Genomic DNA, 21308 nt, shown 5'->3' on the forward strand with positions numbered 1-21308 from the left:
ACTTCAATAAAAAACTAGTATCGCTATTAACATTAACACAATTACCTATTAAAGCAGGTGAACTAGTTCGTAACTGGCTTTTTCTAGCTTTAATAATAATATTATCATCATCATTTTCAATAACAATATAATTATCTAATTGTAATTTATCATCAAGCCAATGTATTTTTCATACCGAAAGCTATATAAATATAATTCAAAAAAAAAAATGTTTTACCAGCAGAGCATCATACCGACTGTGTAATAAACTGCGCACGCATAACACACACACACTGACAGCAATAAATAACAAAAATGTCTTCTATTTGTTGTTGATATTTTCAGTAAATAAATAACCCTCTTACAATCCACATTGTCATAACAAAAACAAAAAATAACTACAAGTAATTGTTGCTATATACAACCCAATTAACAATAAAATAAAATAAAAAAGTGTCTTTAAATTTACGTGAATTCGTGTATGTGTGTGTTCATTTATTTGTGTATAATTTTGTGCAAAAAAAATAAAAAAAATTAGCGGCTTGGAGGTGATCATCATGAAGTACAGAGGACGTGCTTGTCGTCATATTATTTCTGTGTGTTTTTAATAATAATATTCACAAAATTCTCCCCCTTTAATTTTATATAAAATTTTTATCCTTTTTAACATGTTGTGTGTATGATATCCTTGCCTCTCTTTTTTTCCTTCATCCTCTCTTGTCAATTCCATTTGTATGTACACACACACATACACAACCAAATCATCCATGTTTTTTTTTCATACAAGTGTTGGTAAATTTAGTAACTCAGTGCGAGTATTGTCGTGGTGCCCCGTAGTAGTGACTGCTAGTGACGAATAATATACGCTCCCGTGTGGACGTGTATTTAATAAAAAAATACAAAATACATGTTATTATTTTTTTAACTCCAATTTAACAAGTGTTTATTATTTTATTAATATTGTGACTGTTATTATTTAATAATATAACCTAAATGTGAATTTTATTTTTAATTTTTTTATGATATTATTTACATGGAAAAAAAAAATACTGGCAGTGAAAAAATTGTGAAAATTTTTTGATAATATATACGTGGTGGATTTATACTTGTGTTGATAATGTTATTATTATTTTTTTATTATTTCATTTAACGTGTAGAGTTGTTGTTTAATTATTAAATTTATTATTTTTTTGGTAATTATGCGAAACGACGCGACGCCAGTGTGGCATAATTTATATTTCAGTGTTTGCGAGTGCAAAACGAGAAACGTGATCTCAATGTGTGCCCTTGGACGCCGATGAGGAGTTTACCTGAGACGCTGGATCGACATCGTGGACAAAGGTTAATATAAATAATAATATTATATTTATTAAATTAAAACGAAAAAATAAAAACTAAAAATGGAGCAATTTAACAAAAAATAATTAAGAAAAAACTTGCTAGCTTTGAATAATAATTTAAATAAAATAATTTTTTATTTAATTTTTATTTTAAAAATCGGATAATATTTATGTTGTTTAAAAAAAAAAAAAAAAACATTTATGTAATTGACGTTTATGTCGTTAATGTCGTTAATGTTTTGACAGGTTCTTGAAATATCTGATAAGCCAATGGCAAGTCCAGGGTCTTGATGAAAAATTATTATTTAAAAAAAAAATTATTTATATTTTACTGATAATTTATATCTTTCATCATAATAAATTATTTAAAATTATTTTCATTTACAAAAAGAACAAAAATTTTAGTATTTTTTAAATTTAAAATTATTTCAAAATATACCTGATGATCATGAATAGAAAAGGACAATTGTATGATCAGTAAAAAAAAAAAAAAAAGAAAATACTTGTTGTTGAGACACAAGGGATAAGCCAGTGGAGGGCTTTGAATCCCTTATAAAGTAAACGAATAAGAAAAATAAAATAAAATAAAAAAAAGAAGAAGAAAAACAAGTAAAATACGTGAATAGGCAAAAAAAAAAAAAAAGGAAAAAGTTTAAAGAAGGAAGAGGAATACGATGAGAGCCCTTTTTTTTAATTTTTTTTTTTTTTTTTTTTTTTTTATATTTCAAACTCGATACGAATGTCCATAAGAAGAGTGCAATGGTTAAGGTTGGGAGGGTTGGAGAGAGAGAGGGGAATAGAATGCATTTATATATGTTCATGTTGAGATGTTGAAAAATGCATATACCTACCTGCAGCCTTTCTTCAAATCACTCGACCTTGAGCACGATCAATCCCTCTTGAAAATAATAAAAAAAAAATTTTTATTTTACTTTTTTTTATTATTAATTTTCTTGTTTTTCCCCTGAGCGTATCAAAGTTTTAACTCATTGCACGTTTCTCTCAGGGTTGCCTCATTAATTTCATATTTTTTTAATCTCATATTTTACCCCCCCTATTTTTAATATTTAATTTTTTTATTTGCTACTGATGGTGGCATTTGATATATATAGAGAATTATTATGCCAGAATAGCAAGTCTCTCCCGCTCTCTCCCTCTTTGATTTAGTAGTTTTTTTTTATTTTTGGTATTATTATTTTTCAAGGACGAGACTAAAGATGATCTCTTGCGGCAAAAAAAAAAAAAAATGCATATATTGCATTTTAAAACGTGCATGTCGACCACAATAATGACGTTACTATGGTATTTTTTTAGAATGTAGTCACGAGGAGGACAACAGGCGCCAGGATAAACTATCATTTAAAATTTTATTTTTATTAGATTTTTTTATTTTTACTTGTCATTATTGATGGAAAATATTGACACACCTCTTTTGATTATCTTGGGGGGATAATTTACTCTGTATTTTTATCATTTTAAATGAATTATTTTTTTGATTGATCTTGTTGACTAGACAGACACCTTTTATCCATGATTTTACATTGATGATTTTTTTTTTTTTTTATTCCCATTGATTTAATATAAATTATAGATCATAAATGCTAATGGAAATTGAGTTAATTTTCATGTCAACTGGTGCATTTTTGTGTTGATGTTTGACAACAGGGGAAACCATAACAACGCTTTTAAAAATAAAGGGGAAATAAAAACTCAACTACACGATAATTTATATTTTTAATTTAATATCTTATTTATTTTTTAATAAACAATAAAAATTATCACGTGACAAATTTTCTTTCCGCGAGAATGTAACTGCTAATTACCAACAGTAATTATTATTTTTCATCAAGGCCAAGATTTATAACAATACACACTTCTGTTTAACAATCAAATGCATAATTAAAAAAAAAAATTAAATAACAATTTTTTTCCTGTTTATTAAATTATTATTATTTATAAAGAAAAATCAATAAATAAATTGATAATTTTAGTTGAAATAAAAAGTAAAATAAAACGAGATTTTTTCTTGTTTTTATCAGGATTTTTTTATTGACATTAAAGACGATATCATTTTAGATATAATATAAAAAAAAATATACGTAAATAATATTTTTTTTATTATTATTATTTGAATTGTCAAACGAAGACTTGGTGTCGTCACAAATATTTACTGTCGTTGTGCTCGTCATTATCTTTATTCTCGTGTAATGCCATGTGTCTCCAGCTGTTATATATACTTTGGACAGAATTAAAAGAGTAAAAAAAAAAAAAAAAGGAAAGAAATGACCGGCTGTCTTGTCGGATTGTAGCGTCGAGTAGAATGTATTACAGGTATTTACTCATTGCCCCGAGGTTTTAAATGTACTTGAAGAGTATGGAGACCAATCTGGCGTGACCGTCTGTGTATCCGAGGATGTATAGCCAAGAAGACATTGTAAAAATAAACATAGACGGCCTTGTCTATTTTATATATACATAATTTTAATCCATGTTTTAAAATTTTTAACCCATTCGTTGTTTTTAAAATTTTTTTTTTTTTATATTTATTTATTTTCATCTCATAATGTAAACGGGGAATTTTTTTTTTTTTTCTTTTTTAAACTTTGGAGTAATATTTGGGTAGACTTTATGATATTTTAATAAAAAAAAAACTTTTAATTTTATTTAAATGAAAATATATATTAGTTAAAAGCAAGAGTTATGTTATTTTTATATAAAAAAAATAAATAAATTTAGATAAATTCACTGTGGGTGTTTGAAGAGAAATATATATTTTTTATTTTTTGTATTGTTTAATTTATGCTAAGTGAGTTTGAATTATTATACAATTTTCATTGATCATATGCGGAAGTGATATTGATACACAATGCCAATAAATTGTTTGATTAACGCCTTTGCTAATAGAAATATAAAAAAAAAAAAATTATTTTTATAATACATAAGTAATATTATCGGCCACGAACTGAGTTTTTGATCTCTCTTCTTTTCTCTCTCAAGCCGCGCATATATGTTTAAGATAAGATATCGTATTTGTTATATATTTTATGTTTAAAAAAAAAAATATATATATAAATAATATTCTCGCACGACTGACTTGAGCCCAATGATGACGACGACTATTGTCCAACAAAAAATAAAAAAATTAAATAATAATGAAAATGAAAATAGTTATTGAAAATTTTTTTTTTAAAAAAAAAGCAAAATCACTGTAGACTGGGTTATTACTTTCACCAAACACACCAATGATGATGAAGTTTTAAAAAATAATTCAATTCCCGTTATGTGATCATTGTCCGCTTGACTTACCATTGAAATTTAATAGATTATTATTTTTTTTTTATTTATTATTTTACTTCTCTCGGGTTTTATCATTGCTCTCTTTATTTTTTTATTTGCTAGAAATCATGTTACTTGTAAAATACATTTCCAAGTACAAATTTCATGATATTATACTTTTATTATTTAAACAATATATAAATATAATTATTCTGAAAGTTGTATAATTTAATTTCAATTATTTTTTTTTTTATTTTTAAAATGTGTTGAAGATCAATCAATCGATAGTAACTTATAGTCTGCATGAGTCAATATGAATTTCTACAAATAAAAAAATATATTAACTAATAAAAAAAAATATTTACAACAAAATGTTGTTGTTATTTTATTAATAGATAATATATATTCAAAAAAAAAAAAAAAAAATTGAATTAAATAGGTTTTAAGCTGGTGGGCAGTAGGAAGTCATTGAAATTAATTTAAAATAAAAAGCATAAATAAAATCACGTTAGAAGGTTAATAGAGAGAGAGAGAGGCTCGTTGATAATTAACGTTAGCTGTTGTGTGTATGTGTTCTTTTGTGTGAACATTTGAAGATATCAAGAGAGAGCTACCAAGCGAAACGGTAGGCTAAACGGTAGCAGAAAAGTCGAGGATATTCTGCCCCAGGGTACTCGACCAGTAAGATCTCTTGTTGATTTTTATTTTTTTTTTACATCCGTAATTGTTTTTTTTTTCTTTAGTATTATCGATTTTACTGCATTTATTTTTCAATCATTATTATCAATTTTTTTTCATTATTTTAATATAATTAATTTTTTATATTATTTATTTTTTTTATCTACCTACACATAAACAGTTATTATTATTATTTTTTATTTATTTATTATAAAAGGAACATTTGGTTGACGTCATTGAACATTTTTGGATCATTTTCCATGACCAATATAATTTATGTGCGTCTCAAATGGGTTCCCATTGCGTAACAACAATATTACATATAATTTTTTTTTAAAATTTTTTTATCTTGTTGATGATGGCCTGTTGTGAATAATGACCTCAACCCAATGATGCTAGGCCCAAGGGATTTACAATCATACACTCTGATGTCTATATACTTTATACAAATTATTATTACGCGTTTGTGTGTTGCTTAGACAATGTTCAAGTTGCTTTTTAATAAAATTTATTTACGGCGTATTTAGCTATGGTGGTGTATCGAATTTAACAAAAAACCGCAGTGGCTTTTTTTTTTTTTATTTATTCTTTTTGGTATTAATTTAACCTCAGCATCGCGTGGCTTCGAGCAACTTCTTTCTTCCAAGACTTTTTTTTTTTTTTTTATATCTGCTGAGGTAGATATACTGTTATTCCGTTGAGAATAAAAATAAAAAACAAAATGTATATAGAATATATAAAAAAAAGGGTAAGAGAAAAAAAAAGGGTCCTCATCGAGGACTCTCTTGGGCCTTTTATCCTAAATGTACTTGAACAGTTTTTTATTTTTTTTATTTTGCTCTTTTTAACGGTTAAAATTATTTTATCGCAGACGCGTACTTGAGAATTGTTTTTTCTCTTTTAAAATTTGTATATTTTAATTGCGTGTGAATTTATTTATATAACAATTTGCATTTTATTTATTTATAAATGTTATATTATTATAAAAAAAAAATATAAATAGGTTTTGTGTAATCACTGTGTAATATTAATATTATGACTGTAATATGATGCCAAGTCTTGACGAGTAAGATATCTCAATCTACTTATACATTTATTGCAGCACACTGTGTGGTTAAAGAGACATAAAAAATATACATATATTATTGTCTGATGGGAAATATGTGCATAGATAAAATAATGAAATTGCACATACAAAAAAAAATATATATGTTATTTTTTAAACTGCTTTTAAAATATTTTTTGTTTGTGTTTGCTGTGAATAGAGGTAGTTTGTGGTTTGGTTGATATATGTGTGCGGAAATTTAGGGTTGAAGTTTCTTGATAATATGTTAGTTTATTTCTTGGTCTTAAGACAGGTGTAATAGCGTCACGGTGGAGAGAATCGCGGTTCAACGAACGCCAGAAGGGAGTATGAAGTTGAGAGTGCGCAAAGATTTATCTTTGACTTTCTGGCAAAATGCATTTGAATAGTTTCTTTAAATATATATTTCTACTATTTAGAATATCCTTTGGGCTGATATAATACACCCGTTAATAAACGCGTAATTTGTCCGCGAGTAGAATTTTAAATTATCGTTTAAATTTTTTTTATCCTTTTTACATTTAAAAAAAAAACATGGCATGTCACGTTTACAAGCACGCATGTAATTTACCTAGAAAATCGCATAAATTCACACGTTCGACTTTCTGGTCATTTTTATTATTAATAATATTTTTTAAATATTTTTTTGACGTTTGATATTATATTTTTTTAATTGGCTTAAATAATTTTTAATTTTGTCCAAAAAAAAATTGAAAATATTTAAATTTTAAATTAAAATAATACAGTATTTTATTATGTAAAATAAAAATATAAAAACTTGAAAGAAATAAAATTAAAATTCACAAACAAAAGCAATTTAAAAATCATGTTTTTTATATTTTTTTTTTTATTTTTTATTATAAAAGTATTTTAATTGAAATATATTTAAAGATATATATATTTATAATCAAGTTTAAAATCTATAAAAAAAATTTATATACCTTATAGATTATAAGCCGTATAGTAGATCGAATTAAACCGTTTTGTTCTACAATCGACAGACATACTGAAACAAGGTCAAAAATGAAATCAATTGATTTTATTATTTTTATTATATGCAAACATAAAAATTTATAATAAATAAACTAAAAAAAATCCATGACTTTCAAACGTCATAAAATAAACTAATAATAAAAAATCATAAAAAAAAAAAAAGAGTAAAATACAATAGCTGAAAATAACCAGTATGAAAATATGAAAAAAAAAAATAACAAATTTTTTTTTTTATGCTTCAAACTGGTATACATTAAATTGCGTATATTTAAAAAAAAAAATGATATATTTTTGCTTTTTATTTATCTACAACATTGTAATAATTTTGCATAGAAATTTTTCTATATTTTTAAAAAAAGTTGAATATAAATATTTAATATTCAAGTCGCAATTTGATGGAAGGACAATTCCCTTATCTCAAGAGTTTGTCCACGAGGTCATGGATCCTTTTATTGCATGTCTATTTTCTTTACATGGTGTTGAGAAAGCCATACTTCAAAAGTCCACAAATTTTTTTACTCAAAATAATCATAAACCTTGACATATACCTCATTTAATTTAATTTTTTTTAATTTATTCATTCCACTTGTTTTTTTAAAATTATACATTTATTATTATAGTAAATTATATTTTTAAAAATCATTGGAGACATTTTTTTTTTTTAAATTTTAATACCTTTAAATGGTATGTGAAAAAATTAAAAAACAATTTATTCCCTTTCTATTTCCTCGGTACTTTCTTTTCACTTGACATCCAGCTCGTTAGTAAAATTATTATTTCCGTTAATCACCGTCAGGAAAAGGTGTCCCCTTTGGCATATATCTAATATTATTTTTATTATTATATGCCACTGGGTTATATATAAATTTACAATTAAATCTTGTTTTGGTGTATGCCAATATCCGGAATAAAAATATATACAACCATCACCACGTGTTGGTTTGAATATTTATTTTATACACTTGAACCAGTTTTTAAAATATCACCATATACGGATTTTTTTTCTTCTTCATAAGTGTTAATAAAATTTAATTTAATTTTTATATATTATACAATGATAATTAATGATTTTTTTATTTCATGATAATTCTGTTGATTTTTTTATGAGGCCTTCTTTAATGCTAAAAAGTAAAATTAAAAGGAGAAATTTAATAATAAATAATTTAATTTTTTAAAAATATTTTATTGTGTATAATTATTTTATAGATCATTTATCTTTTCTTGAATTTCAAACTTAGATCATTGTCGGACAAGTTGATTTAAATGTCTACTGTATTTTTTATTTTTTTTTTTTTTTCAACTGGATAATATTAATATCTTCATGATGACCTGCTGATTTCAGTTATGTTCGTGCATTTGTACTATTATTATTATATAAAATTATATTATTTTGAATATAAATAAAATAACTCAACAAACTTGTGAAAGGTTTGTGAAAAGTTTGTGCGCTTGTTTGAATTTTTATCAATTTTGTAAATCTTTGAATTTTCAATATTTATATATAAATATTTATATTTTTTTAAAAATACTAAAATGAGTATTAAAAAAAATTTATATTTAAACAAAATAAAAGTGAAAGGTCACGATATCGTGGTGAATTTATTTTTTTTACTATATAAATATTTTTTTTTAATGCTAAATCTTTATAAACATTTAACCAATGACGAATAGCGTGGTTAGATAATTTTTTTATAAATTCAATTTATTAAGTTTGTTAATATAATAAATATAAAAATCGTGTGTTTAATGATCTGTTTGTTTGTGTGTATATTTAAGTTATCATTAAAACGCATCTTGAGTTACTTTAACAACATTTTAAACGCGAAAAAACCATTGAAAATATACAGAACAAAAATAGTGACGAAGTGGAAGACAGGTAAAAGTTGAAGTTATCTTGAGCGTGACATTCGAATACGAATTATTATACCTACAATATCCATTGTATATTTTATATAAATAAAAAAAAAATTTAAAAAAAAAAAAAAAAAAATGTTCTACGTCTTGAGAAGAATATTATATGGATTCTTGTCTCGCAGCAGCTTCTTCTTTTCTTCTTTTTCTTCTCTTGTAAATAAATATACTTTTTCTTTTTTTAAATATTATTTTACTTAATTTTTTTTTTTTCTCATGTATTTGCCCGTTATTCAATGTACTGATCGTGATCTTTGTCTGTGTGTAGGTGTATTTATTTAACTCAATTTTTAAATGTACTTGTTGGTGGTTGCGGGAGATCTGACCTTAATCGCAAATCGCGACATTAATTTCGAAGGCAAGGTGCCTCGTTAAAACATTACGATGAGGTATTATCGATTGATTATAAATATATCGTCTCTTCTAGACGTGTTCATGGATAAATGATAATATGAAGATCAATTTGTGTCGTGTTATTTGTCGTTTTTTAATACTTGCAGACTACTGCATTTTTTTTTTTTTTCTTTTCATGTACAGCTTGATTTATTGCATTATTTATATTTATTCAATTTTTTTTTTACATTGTCATTTACAATGTAATTTATTCAATTGATGATTATTAATAATATAATATTAATTTCATTTATTTATTTATCTATTTATAAAAAAATTCACAATTCAGCATGTGAAAAAAATTCAAAAGCTTTCTAAAATAGTTTGTAAGTTTGTGTAGTTCGCAAAGCCAAAATGAAAGAAAAAAAATAGAACTATATTTTATTTTATATATATATTTGAGGCGGAAGAAGAAACTCGTGGTGGTTATTTTGTAATTGGATGTTTTGGGGCAAAGAGGTGCAGGAGAGAAATGAGAAGGAAGAAGAATCGAGTAGGGTCGTGATCGAAGTCGATTAATTCGTCCGTCTAGTCACGGAGAGAGAATTCGCTTCTGTGTCGTTAAAATATTTTTTGCTAAAGAATATATATACTAAATTTAAAAAATAGAAATAAACATCAACTGAAGATTCAACCACAGGTTCGATACCGTTGTCTGATGTAATTATACGAGATGTATAACCGTGCTTATACTTTTTTTTCTTTTTTTTTTATTATTATTTTCATCTTCCTTTTTTTTTTTTTTTTGCTCCAACTGACGATCTTTTGGACTCCACTGTTACCTATACAAAAATATTATTTTATTTTTATATGATAATCATTCAAAGTATAATATTATTACAACAAGTAATTTTTATTCTTAATTACATTTTTTTTTTTTTTTTTTTGATTTATTTTTATTTTAATTCGAAAGTTTTATTTAAAACTAGGATGAGAATGTTTCTAAGAATAAACTCTCATGAAAAAATATAAAATATATTTAAATTAATTATTTGTTAATTATTTATATATTTAAACAAAAAAATTTTCTAAAATCGATTATTTATCAATTCAAAAAACGACATTTACATTTTCGTAATTTTTAAAAATATTAATCGATCAAAAATTTGAAAATTTATTTTCTAATAATTTTGAATAATTAGTTAATAATATTTTTTAATTATAAATTATGAAAAATGAAATTTAATATGATATATATTAATTTTTGGAATTTTTTTTCCAATTTTCTCGTAACTTTTCGGAGTAATTTTATTTTTTTATATTTTTTTTTTAAGCATGACCTTTGATCTAGTTAAACAAAAACGACCGTAATTACCAGGGTAACCGGTAAAAAAATTAATTTCAAGTATTTGTAATGCTGTGTGTACTGATGTGTGGGTTACAAGTGCATACATGTACAAAAACTTCTCGTCAAAGAATTGTAGATCATGAATACACAATCAGTTCATGTATGCATGTATGAAAAATATCCACTGAGTCACATTTATATTTTTTTTTTCTGTTGGATAAAGTCAAGCTGAATATTTCCCTGGTCACCTCTTTCTCTCCTTGTCCTGATTATTATTATTAATATTTTTTTTTATGTTGCGTTTGCTCGGATCTCAGCTTGTGCAAACAATGCCTCTGTCAACGTCTCTTGTGTATATTATTATTTGAAAAACAAATGTGTCCCTGGTATACATTCCACATTAAACATAAAAACTATTAAGAAATTTTTTTTTTTTTTTGTACCTGCCTAAAATTAACTAGAAAAAAAAAACCAGGACAAATGTTGTCGGGCTATTTCTTCTTGCTGCGGAAAGATTTAAAAATAAATATTTAAATAATAGAAAGAAAATGTTGAAAAATAAAAATAGGAAATGACACAGTTGATGGTCTTTTTAATTTTTTTTTTTTTTTCATATATTTTTTTATTACTACACAACGAACATCCGGCAGTTTATGCAATTTTTTTTGTTGCTATATTATGAAATAATTTGGTAGCTAAAACACAAATAATCTGTTATTTATAATGCTTTATATTTTAAATTTATATAAAAACATTATCATAGGACATGTGTAAGTGAAAGTTAATCGTCAAATTTTAATATAGAAAACTTGTCGTGTATTTTCTAAACGCGTTTCCGTATTAGCTAAATATTTGCGGTAAATAAAAAATTTAAAAGAAAAGGGAAATAAAAAATAGTTGTACATTAAGGTTCGAGGAATATATAATAATTTTAAATACAAGTATATAAAAGAACAAGTGTCTTATGATTATATGAAGATAATAAAAATATATAAAATCTACTCATGTTTGAGATGTTGGCTGCAGCAATAAAGAGAGAATATCCCGAGTGGAAAAATTTTCAGGATGCCCTATTTGACCTCAAACCCTGATCAGAAACGGATCAGGATTCCTTATTCAGGGAACCTGACTCATTCCTGACCCGAACCTGGTCAGGACACCTTACGATTTCCTTAAGTCAGGTAACCTTATCCAATCCTGTTCAGGAAAAGAACAGGAAACCTTGACGTATCCTGAATAAGGTTTCCTGAACAGATTCTGACCAGGATATTATCAGGAAAAATTTATCAAATAAATTAATTTTTTTTATTCAGTTTTCCTGTTCAGGAAAGGAACAGGAAACCTGAACGTATCCTGAATAAGGTTTCCTGAACAGATTCTGACCAGGATACTATCAGGAAAAATTTATCAAATAATTTAATTTTTATTCAGTTTTCCTGTTCAGAAAGGATCAGAAACCTGAACGTATCCTGAATGAGGTTTCCTGAACAGATTCTGACCAGGATACTATCAGAAAAAATTTATCAAATAATTTAATTTTTTATTCAGTTTTCCTGTTCAGGAAAGGATCAGGAAACCTGAACGTATCCTGAATAAGGTTTCCTGAACAAATTCTGACCAGGATACTATCAGGAAAAATTTATCAAATAAATTAATTTTTTTTATTCAGTTTTCCTGTTCAGGAAAGGAACAGGAAACCTGAACGTATCCTGAATAAGGTTTCCTGAACAGATTCTGACCAGGATATTATCAGGAAAAATTTATCAAATAAATTAATTTTATTTATTCAGTTTTCCTGTTCAGGAAAGGATCAGGAAACCTGAACGTATCCCAAATAAGGTTTCCTGAACAGATTCTGACCAGGATACTGTCAGGAAAAATTTATCAAATAATTTTTTTTTATTCAGTTTTCCTGTTCAGGAAAGGAACAGGAAACCTGAACGTTACCTGAATAAGGTTTCCTGAACAGATTCTGACCAGGATACGATCAGGAAAAATTTATCAAATAAATTAATTTTTTTTATTCAGTTTTCCTGTTCAGGAAAGGAACAGGAAACCTGAACGTATCCTGAGTAAGGTTTCCTGAACAGATTCTGACCAGGATATTATCAGTAAAAATTTATCAAATAATTTAATTTTTTATTCAGTTTTCCTGTTCAGGAAAGGATCAGGAAAACCTGAACGTTACCTGAATAAGGTTTCTGAACAGATTCTGACCAGGATATTATCAGGAAAAATATTTATTATTATAATAAATATTTATTTATTATTATAATTTTAATTCTAATACAAAATGACAAGGGACAATTTAACAAATTGTTATATTTTATTTTTACGTTAAATTAACGTCGCAAATTCTAATTTAAGTTTTTTTTTAGCTAATGTAATTTATGAAAGCAAAAAATCACATCAGATCATCGATAGACGGCATATGCGCGTGTTAAGGTCCGTAGTTGTAATCTGCAAGTTCCGAGTTCGCGTCCCACTAGTGGTTAGGTAATTTAAGTTATGTTAGATATATAAAATCTTATCGTTCAATCTGTTTCATCAATAACATTGCTATAGTAAATTAGTTACAAAACATCAATTAATAAAAAACAATTTTTTTTTAAAAATTACTTGATCCGTTTCAGATCAGAATTCCATTCCTGATCAGGTATCCTGGTCAGGTTTCCTGATCCGATTCTGATCAGAATCCTAAAAAAAAGCGTTACATTCTGATCCGTTCCTGAACAGGATTCCTGGTTATATTCTAGTCAGGAATCCTGATCCATTCCTGTTCAGGTATCCTGGCTCTAACCCTAAAATCTGGCCAGGTTTCCTGATCCGGTTCTGATCAGAATCCTAAAAAAGAGCGTTACATTCTGATCCGTTCCTGAACAGGATTCCTGATCCGGTTCTGATTTGAAATCAGGTTCCCTGATCCGGTTCTGATCAGAACCTTAACTAAATTTCCACTCGGGATATACTCTGGCAAGCTTCCTAATTACCGTGAAAATCAAGTCTCTTATTCTCAACTCGTACACAACAAATAATCATCAAGACAAACTAACTAAACTTCTCAGCGAATACAAGGTATATATTTCACCCTTATCCTTGTAACTTGAATTTTTTTTTTCATTTATTTTTTTACATTTTCTCTGCTTCAAGTACTCGCATCTCTTTCGTAATTGCGTCTCCACCCGTAGGACTATGACCCCGGGGTCACAAAAGATCGAGAGATTCAATTATTTTTATTATTTTTTTTTTATTCAAGTCTCATTCCTATATCCCTTATATATACCCTTTCATTCGATCAACAAAGAAAAATATCAAAATAATAATTACACAGTGATTATAACAATTTTATATATATATATATTTTTTTTTTTTCGTTGGGATATTATTATAGCTAGAAATAAATTATTTAAGTAGTTGAATACATTGCAATTACATTGAAAAGTGCGTAAATATATATATAAAATTTCCCTCATGATTCGTCGTCATCATCATCAACAACACTTGAACAACTTTTAAGCACGCACTTTATGGATTTATATACACCGAGTTGAGTGTCGGCACACGTTCAAGTATGTACTTTTTTTTACAATTCCTCCATTATTTCTTGTCCTCCAAAACAATACGTACAAAAAAGAAAAAAAAAATCATAATTTCTGCAATAATTTATTCATTATTTTTTGATGCAAAAAAAAAAAAAACATCGCCCAAAAAATAAATAAATAAATATTTTTTTTTATAAATAAAATTAATTCAAAAATTAATAATATAATAATAATAATAGTTATAAATTTATTTTTATTATAAATTAAAATATATAATCGCAAAGAAAAAATTTAAAAAAAAAATGAATAAATAATTGATGATGGAAGATGATTGTTCTTATTTTAAAATGCAAAAACAAGATTTTAGTGTGGGGGTATATATATGATTCTGATGGTGTGTGATTCTCATGGTGAATCGTTTATTTGAGTGGGTGGTTAAGAGAGAAAAAAATAGAAAAAAATATAAAGAAAAAGAAAAAAATATTCTGAATGGCCATCGAACTCACTTCCGGTATAAACCATGCACACGTATATCCATCCAATCGATTTGAGATTTATCCCACACCAAAGATAGCAAGATAGATATACCTCTGAGAAAATAATACCACAGAGAGAAGAGAGGAGAGATTTAAAAAAAAAATAAAAAACAAGTAGATAAATGAATGAGGAAAAAAAAAATGTTATTTAGTTTATACTGCTATCAAGATTTCATGATCAATCAATCGATGAATTGATGATCTATATCGAATATTAACTGTATTTATAAACACTTAAATCTGTCGGTAATTTAACACACAATATATATTTATTTTCTAATTTTTAATTTAAAAATTTTATATACATAAATATATTGCTTAATTAGAAAATAAAAAATTAACTTTCACAATATACAAAATTTTATTATTACAAAAAAAATATGTAATCCATCAAATGATAAATTAAAAATCCTGGAATTTTTTTTTTTTTTTTTTTTTAATTTTATTTATATGTTAATTTATTTTAATAATAATATAAATTTTTTTTTTTTATTATTGTTTAAATGTGAGCGTGCATCAATCGCGTGAAAGTGAAAAAAAAATTAAAAAGAATAAATTATTTTATTCACACCAATTATTTTGTTGCGTTTTTTTTTTTTTTTTTTTATGAAAATAATTTGTGCAAGTGATTGCTCAGTTGGTTCGTTACTCATTTGTATGACTGGGTTAAATTTTCAATACACACTTGGAATGATGTTCTATGTGTAGAAAAATATAAAATATAATTTTAAACAAAACATTATTATTTTTCTTGATGTTTGAAATAAAAATTCAAACACAGACACAAGGTGTGTTGGTGCCTCAGGTGAACTCAATGATCACGTAGACTATTACAATATATAATAATAGTAATGATAGAATTACGATGATGATTATAAACATAGGAATAAGATGGTTACACCAGCACTGATACATATGTTGTGCAAGACTTTCGATTTTATTTCAAGACAAAATATATATTACCAAACTAATAAATAAATAAATAAAAATTATTCAATATTTTATTTTTTTATATTTTTCATAACAAGTAGAATTAATTATCAATAAATAAGTTCTTTAATTTTATCTATTTATCATAATTAAATATTTATATTATTTATTTGTTATTTCAAATTTAAGATATATAAATTTTGTCAAATTTAAAAATACAAAAACACATTATAATAAATCAATTATTTTTGGTTTTTTTTTTTATTATATTATTGTTGTTTTGTGTGATTAATGTTGCAAGAGAGAAAGAGGTAAAAAAAGAGAGAATTTAAGTCAAAGACTAGAGACACAGACTGGAGGTAGTTCTTCTTTATTTTTTTTTTTAAATTTTTTTTTCGTATATGACACCACGACGACGACGACGAGAGAGAAAAGAGGTGAGTCACGAGATAGACCATCGGGGTTTAAATCGACCTTCTGTTGGCGGCATGCATTCTGCACCCACACCTCATACATTATTTTATATTTATAATTTTCATCTATATTATACAAGCTACATTTATCCTCCAGCGAAATATATTCACAATAAAAAAAAAACGACAGTAAAAATAATTCAAGCTTAAATTATTCAAAAAAAAAAATAAAAATATTAATTAAATCAAATTAAATGAACATAACAATATTTATTAATTAAAATTACATACAAAAATATTTTTTACAATTAAAAAATTAAAATACATAATAGTAAATAAATAATTTCATATAGACCTAAACATTTTTTCATCAGCGTGTTTTTGTTGGCTGACTTTTCATGTTTAAAATTAAAACTAATTATCATTTTTATCATTCACCAGTATGTCGGTCATCACCTTCCTCGTCATCATTATACACCGGTAATATTTGAATTTCATATACCAGCATTTATAATCATTACAAAATATATATAATTAAATTTTATAAAAACCATTAAATCACACCTGGATTATTCAAGAAAAAAAAAAAAAAAATAGAATTTTATAAAAAACGAATAGGGAAAGTGGCCTACGGTGGGTAACGATAGACCTGGTTGTATTTAGCCTGATGCCTAATCGTCGATCGTTATCCATAAGCAAAGCAATTGCCTTTTTTTTTTTTTTTTAATAAAGTTTATGTGGTGCTGCTACTGCCTATGTATGCACAACGCCTGATGAGAGACGCTTGCCTTCGGTAAAATCACCGATAAAGTAATTAACCCGTACAACAAAATTACACACACACATACCAATTTACACCAATACACATTACATTATATAAATGAAAAATTCTAATCTCTAATTTTTTTAAACACTCTTTTTCGTCTTCTTCTTCTATTTTTTTTTTATTCAAATTTTTTGCTGCTTCGCTTTGCCTTGCCTCATTTTTTATGTTTGAAAAAAAATCATTTGCATATATTGAATTTATTAGTATGTAAAATTATTCATACATGTTGATTATTTACACTTTAATATTTAAAATTAAATTAAATTTTGATTATTATTATTGTTGTTTTAAAAAAATTAAGTTTTTTAAATTTTTTTTTTTTTTTTTTTTTTTTATTTGTTTGTTGTGTTATGTGGAAATTGGGGTTAACGATAATTCGTAATGACAGGATATATAGGTGATAAAAAAAAAAAAATTATTGTATGGAGAATTGGCAACAGTGTGCTGGATGTTGACCACATGATCGTCTTCCTTGTCGCTTTTGTGTCCATCCGAATGAATAAGTATTATAAGAGTGGCATCGTTAATTTTTTTTTTAATTTTTTTTTTCTCATCTCTGGGTATATATATAGCAACTGTTGTTGTTGTTGTTGTTGTTGTTGTTGTTGTTGTTGTTGTTGTTGTTGTTGTTGTTGTTGCTGATGATGCTAATGTTGCTAATGCTGATGATGTTCAATGTACTGACTCAACAAGACATGTTGCATAATCATATCTTTTCTCTTTCATAAAAAAAAATCAATAAATAATAATGACAAACGTCTGATTAATGATAACAGAAAAAAAAAATGTGAAAATAATCCTCGACACAATTTAGAAATAAATATAAACTTTAGAGTTTTATTATCTAGGTTTTTTTTTTTCTTTTAGAATGACATTGAAATTATTTTTTTATGATTGACGGTTTTATCATGGAGATATATTTGTTTCTCAATAATGATTTATATTTATAAAATATTTTATATACATTTAATTTTTTATTTAGATAAAATAATTCGTTTTTTAACAAAAAAAAAAATCTTGATTTTATTTTAAACAATGTGAGAGCTATTTGGAATGAGTAAAAATAGAAAAAATTTTTTTTTTTTTTTGAATAGTGTTAATTATTTTTTGACAAGTTGTTTAACTGGTTTTAAATGAAAATTCTTTAAAACTGCCCATTAAATTTTTGTACCTCTCAAAAAAACGTCAACTTTAAAAACCAATTATCTATAAAAAAAAAAAATTTCTTTAAATGTCTATACATGAGAATGCTATATTCGAGTAATAATTTGTAAAAAAAATTTAACCGTTGTTTTTGATTATTTTTAATTTATTTGGGTATTTTTTGATAGATAAAATAATAAATATATAAATAAATCTATTTTATAGTTAATAGAGTATACAATGTTGTAAAAAAATAAAAAAAAATTGGAATATTTAGTATAGATAGTACAATTTTATGGTCGTTCACCCGAGTTACGCTAGAAACTCAGTGCGAAATTCCGTGTGCTATTGCTCGCTGTTTTGAGTGGCATTCATGCATATAAAAAATTTAAAAAGTGTAATAAAATATCAAAAAAAAAAAAAAATAATAAAAATTTAAAATATGAGAGTTTAAAGATACACTGAATATTCAGTGATTTATGTTTAACAGTGCTAAAGAATTTCTAGTGTGAAAAATAAATTATAGAAAATAATAAAACCATTTTTTTTTTTTTGTACAAAAATAATTTACAAGTTATATATTCAAGTTGAAAATTAAGCAAATGCATATATCGTTAAATCAGTTGTTAAATAGTTCAGGAAATTTCTTACTCACAATGTTTCATACTTCTATTTCCGAGATTAAATGAAAAGCAATCAGTTGAAGATAACTTCCGCCATGCAAAAATAAATTTTAAAAAGTTTTTCCTTTTTTTTTTTTCGATAGTTAAATAACATCATTACATCATCATGTTATTTTAAAATTTAAATTTTTAATTAAACTTCTAGTTTTACGTTGTTGAATTTTTCTTTTTTAAATTTTTTCTAATTAAAAATTTTAATATCAATAATTTTTTTTAAACCAAATTTAAACCAAAGTTTTAACATTAAAAATTCAAAAATTTAAAATGGAAAGTTTGAGATATATATTCGTTTTAAAAATCAGCACTTTCATTGGTTCTTGATGTTTGTGAATATCCAACAATAAAAAAATAATAAAGCACCGTTTCAGCAACACAACTACCTGACTAAAAAACACAAACAGAAATAAGATACCTCAAAAAATCTGGGCCATCCCAATTTTTTTTTAAACTCTATCTTTCTTTCTTTGTCAAATAAAAAAAACAAAAAATATCAATATCCCTTAGAACCTACAATATAAATTTTTGAAAGTAGCAAAAAAAAATCAACCATGTTGCGAAATTTAATACTAAAAAAGTGTCCGATTACAATAAGTGAGAAATGAAAATTCTAAAAATAATAAAACAGTATTTTAAAAAAAAAAAATTACACATAATATATTTACGATGAGAATATTAGTCTTTTCCATATCGAAAATCTTAACATACTAAAATCAGGAAAATACAAACGATAAAATTTTGCATGAACATCTTAAATGATGACGCACTAAAAATAACACATAAAAATCATGGGTGAAAGTTTTCAAGTCACTGTGTGAAAGTACAAAGTTTATCACGCCATTGAGCTACATTATCGAATGATTATTTTTACCCAAATTATCACTCGTGTTTTTAAACATGGATAATTAATAGTTGTACTATTAAAAGTACTAAAAAAAAAACTTTCTCATATTGCTGAAATGAAAATTCTTTATATATTAAATATAACAAAGTTTTATAAAATAAATTTAATTATGCATGCATTTATAAAGGCTAATGATTTTTTGATCATAATATGTATATTTAACCTTTTCATATATAATCAACTGATGATATCTCAATTATTATATTGAAGATTATTTTCATTCAAATTTCACTTCAATTGTTTATGTACTTTTTAAATAACTAGAATTTTTTTTTATCTATTTTTAAACATTGTCCAAAAGTCATTAAAATATTATTTAAAATTAAATTTATATACTTGATGTGTGGTTCGTTTAAATTCAAAAATAACATACTAAAATAATTTACTTGTAATTTTATGTTTAAAACGTTGAAATAAATTTAAACATAATTTTAAAAACCGCCCTCGTGTTATTATCATATTAAAAACAAGTCACGTTTTTTTTTATTTCAAATTAACACAAAGTAATTAAATTCCCCTCTTTCATTAAAATAAATACATAAAATAATAGCAAAAAATGAATTATTATTATAAATTAAAAATAAGTTAATAATTTTTTTATTTTTTTGTTGCAGATTGAAGAAGTCATGGCTGATGATCGGAGCACGCCCCAAGGGGTTATCTCCCAAGCTGTAAGTTTAATAAATTTTTATTTTTCTTTGTGTCTAAAAATCTATGAAAAATCTTTGTCTCCAAATAGTCTTTGGGAAATACTTCTAGACATCTTGATCCCCCTAAAAAAAAAAAAAAAAATCATGTTGTAATAAATATATATGTTTTCTTTTTGTTTCGTTTGACATTCACATGTATCCCACCCTAAATGTGCAAACAACCCCAACTGAATCACATTTACAATGCATCCCCAAACATAAAAAAAAAGCATAATAAAACTAAATAACTTTGTTCACAATTTATACGGATATGAACGTTGGAAAATTTACGATATTTTGAGGGATGATCATGATGACGTTGATGATGATGATGGGAATGAAACAAAAATCCATTGAGCTCGATTTCCGTTATGTTGTTAATTCATATGACAAACTCAACGTCTTTTAATTTTTTTCTATTTTATTCTTCACTCTCTTCTTCTTTTTTTGCTACTATTATTAATATTAATTTAATTATTTATACTATTAATATAATTATAAACATCCCTCCATTTAAAATTGCATTTAATTTAAAAATTCTCGTTTAATAATTTATCCAAGATGACGTATAATAAAAGCGTAGGCTGAGGGCTGATTATATCCTACACTGCCACCTACTTACTCAATCTCATTTAAATGATTCTCAACTTGATTAACATATATATTTCTCTAAATAAACTTGATTCGTTTTATATTTTTATCA

At 25.2% G+C, this 21308-nt stretch overlaps 1 protein-coding gene across 11 annotated transcripts in view; it reads left to right on the forward strand.

The window, feature by feature from the left end:
• Positions 1 to 322: 322 nt before the first annotated feature.
• LOC122853313 (rho GTPase-activating protein 21) overlaps positions 323 to 21308 on the forward strand; it is a 73998-nt gene continuing 53012 nt past the window's right edge. For 2 of the 11 annotated variants that reach the window (XM_044153700.1, XM_044153701.1), the window contains exons 1-2: positions 357 to 1320; positions 20531 to 20587. In XM_044153700.1, the coding sequence (XP_044009635.1) occupies positions 20543 to 20587 (45 nt within the window). In that variant the 5' untranslated portion in view covers positions 357 to 1320; positions 20531 to 20542. Of the gene's footprint in view, positions 1321 to 20530; positions 20588 to 21308 lie in introns of all 11 variants that reach the window. The other 9 variants (XM_044153704.1, XM_044153705.1, XM_044153709.1 and 6 more) reach the window with 7 other exon arrangements.

This window comes from Aphidius gifuensis, linkage group LG3 (genome assembly GCF_014905175.1).
Source record: "Aphidius gifuensis isolate YNYX2018 linkage group LG3, ASM1490517v1, whole genome shotgun sequence".
Taxonomy (NCBI): domain Eukaryota; kingdom Metazoa; phylum Arthropoda; class Insecta; order Hymenoptera; family Braconidae; genus Aphidius; species Aphidius gifuensis.